This window comes from Chelonoidis abingdonii, unplaced genomic scaffold (assembly GCF_003597395.2).
Source record: "Chelonoidis abingdonii isolate Lonesome George unplaced genomic scaffold, CheloAbing_2.0 scaffold3553, whole genome shotgun sequence".
In the NCBI taxonomy this organism is placed as follows: domain Eukaryota; kingdom Metazoa; phylum Chordata; order Testudines; family Testudinidae; genus Chelonoidis; species Chelonoidis abingdonii.
The window spans coordinates 1-2,103 of record NW_027427814.1 but is presented as its reverse complement, the minus strand read 5'-3'; the positions used below and the strand labels follow the sequence as shown (position 1 = coordinate 2,103).

General features: G+C 43.9%; 1 protein-coding gene across 1 annotated transcript; it reads right to left on the bottom strand.

Annotated features, from left to right (window-relative positions):
* Positions 1 to 498: 498 nt before the first annotated feature.
* LOC116819410 (cytoplasmic dynein 1 heavy chain 1-like) lies at positions 499 to 1,562 on the bottom strand. Its single transcript, XM_075061475.1, has 3 exons — positions 1,341 to 1,562; positions 857 to 1,087; positions 499 to 696 (listed from the first exon to the last, which is right to left on the bottom strand). Exons 1-3 carry the CDS (start codon positions 1,557 to 1,559, stop codon positions 538 to 540), a joined length of 609 nt encoding a protein of 202 aa, XP_074917576.1. The 5' UTR covers positions 1,560 to 1,562; the 3' UTR covers positions 499 to 537.
* Positions 1,563 to 2,103: the final 541 nt, after the last annotated feature.

Genomic DNA, 2,103 nt, shown 5'->3' with positions numbered 1-2,103 from the left:
GGAAAAAAAAAAAAAATCAGGTTCTTAAAAAGAAGGCTTTCAATTAAAGAAAGGTTAAAATCACCTCTGTAAAACTAGGACGGAAAATAACTTTACAGGGTAATCAGATTCAGAGCCCAGAGGAACCCTCTCTAGCCTTAGGTTCAAAGTTACAGCAAACAGAGGTAAAATCCTCTCAGCAAAAAGGAACATTTACAAGTTGAGAAAACAAAAATAAAAACACGCCTTGCCTGGCTGTTACTTACAAGTTTGAAATATGAGAGACTGGTTCAGAAAGATCTGAAGAGTATGGATTGATGTCTGGTCCCTCTTAGTCCCAAGAGCGAACAACCCCCAAAACAAAAAGAGCATAAATAAAAGCCCCTCTCCCCTGCCGCCCAAGATCTGAAAGTATCTTGTCCCCTTATTGGTCCTTTGTGTCAGGTGTCAGCCAGGTTTCCTGAGTTTAACCCTTTATAAGTAAAAGGATTTTGGTGTCTCTGGCCATGAGGGATTTTATAGTATTGTACACAGGAGGACTGTTCCTTCCCTTTATAGTTATGAGAAGGTTATTACCTCATAATCAATTATGGGGATGTTGGGTGCCGTGGGCAATGGTACGGTGGTGATTCTCCTAATGTATTCTCCCAGCTCTGCTCTCATTTTCAGACGGCTGTCTCCAGAGAGTGACCACAGTATTGCATAGACCAGGTATCTCTGATGGAAGAGAAGAGAGAGATTAGTCCACACAAATGCAAAAAAGTATTACTTCTGTTCGAAGGACAGCTGAAGAAAATACAAGGAGACTATTCAATGAGCCTAGTAACTGTGATCATCTTTAGGCTTTCAGATCACTTTGCTGCCGTATTTACTTTACCTGGATATAACGCTCCAGCTGATCAATCTGCATAGGGAAGTCGGGATGGTTTGCATTGTACTGGGCTACATTGCGACAAGCCTGATGCAACATAGAGAACAATGAACCAAGACAGCGCAAGCGAGTGAGGTCCATGATATGCTCTAACTTGAAAGCATGTTCAAGAGTTTTAGTCACCAGTCCATTAGATGTGAAATAGGGCTGCATAATTGTTGCTGCATCTCTTTGAATCTGTTGGTAAAGACATTGACATTGTTTAAGGAACTTGGTTTGTAGTCTTAAGTCAGAACACTAGATTTTAAGATAAAAGTGTGTCAATAATATGGGTTCAAAGTGTCATACTTTAATTAGGGAACACAACACACGAGTTAACTCAATTTCTATTTATATTCAGTACATCCTGTAAGATAAGCTTTCGAGGCACTTCCTACTTTTAGTGGGTCTGGTGTCAGTCCACAGTATTACAATCCATTCCAAGTTATACCTGCAACATTGGAGAAGCTGCTTCTTCACCTTCATCTTCTTTGCCCTTTCGCCTGCGCTGAGCTTCCTCTTCACCTTCATCCAGAGGGATGCTTCGTAGTCTGGCCAAGAAGTTATTGAATATCATGTCAGTGCTTAGAACATCTTCACTGAACCAGACCATTCCGCACCTTGACACTGTGGCCAGAGTAGCATATTTCAGATCCTGTACCTCAAACATGATACGCACCTAGAGAGAAAAAGTGCAGACATTTAAGAGATGTTAGATTTTATGTTCTACTGAATCTATTACAATAACTCCTCACATAATGTCGTCCCAGATAACATTGTTTCGTTATGTTGCTGATCTGTTAGAGAACATGCTCGTTTAAAGTTGCGCAATGCTACCTTATAACGTTTGGCAGCCTTCTTTGTCTACTGCTTGCACAAAGAGCAGCCTGTTGGAGCTAGCTGGTGGGGGCTTGGAACGAGGGTGGACCGGCAGCCCCCCATCAGCTCTCTTAAGTTCCCTGTGCAGCAGCCACCCATCAGGCTATCAATTGCCGGGCAGTTCAGGTATCCCTCCCTGCACTGCTGTGTGCTGCTCCCAGGAGCCTCCTGCTTGCTGTGCAGGGGATTGGGGGAGAAGAGTGGTGCTGATGTCAGGGTGTTCCTTTGCCCACCTCTCATGTACCCCCATCTCCACAGAGCGGGGGGGACAGAGGGACATGACAGGGTTCATGACTGAGGGAGCTTGCTGGCAGCAGCTGCTGTCTCAACCTGCT

Excerpts from the sequence above, each read along its gene's own strand:
- LOC116819410 (XM_075061475.1), bottom strand. The coding sequence starts at position 1,559 with ATGTTTGAGGTACAGGATCTGAAATATGCTACTCTGGCCACAGTGTCA. Across the intron at positions 1,088-1,340 it reads CAGCTTCTCCAATGTTGCAG|ATTCAAAGAGATGCAGCAAC; the intron begins GTATAACTTGGA and ends CTTTACCAACAG. Across the intron at positions 697-856 it reads AGCTGGAGCGTTATATCCAG|AGATACCTGGTCTATGCAAT; the intron begins GTAAAGTAAATA and ends CTCTTCCATCAG.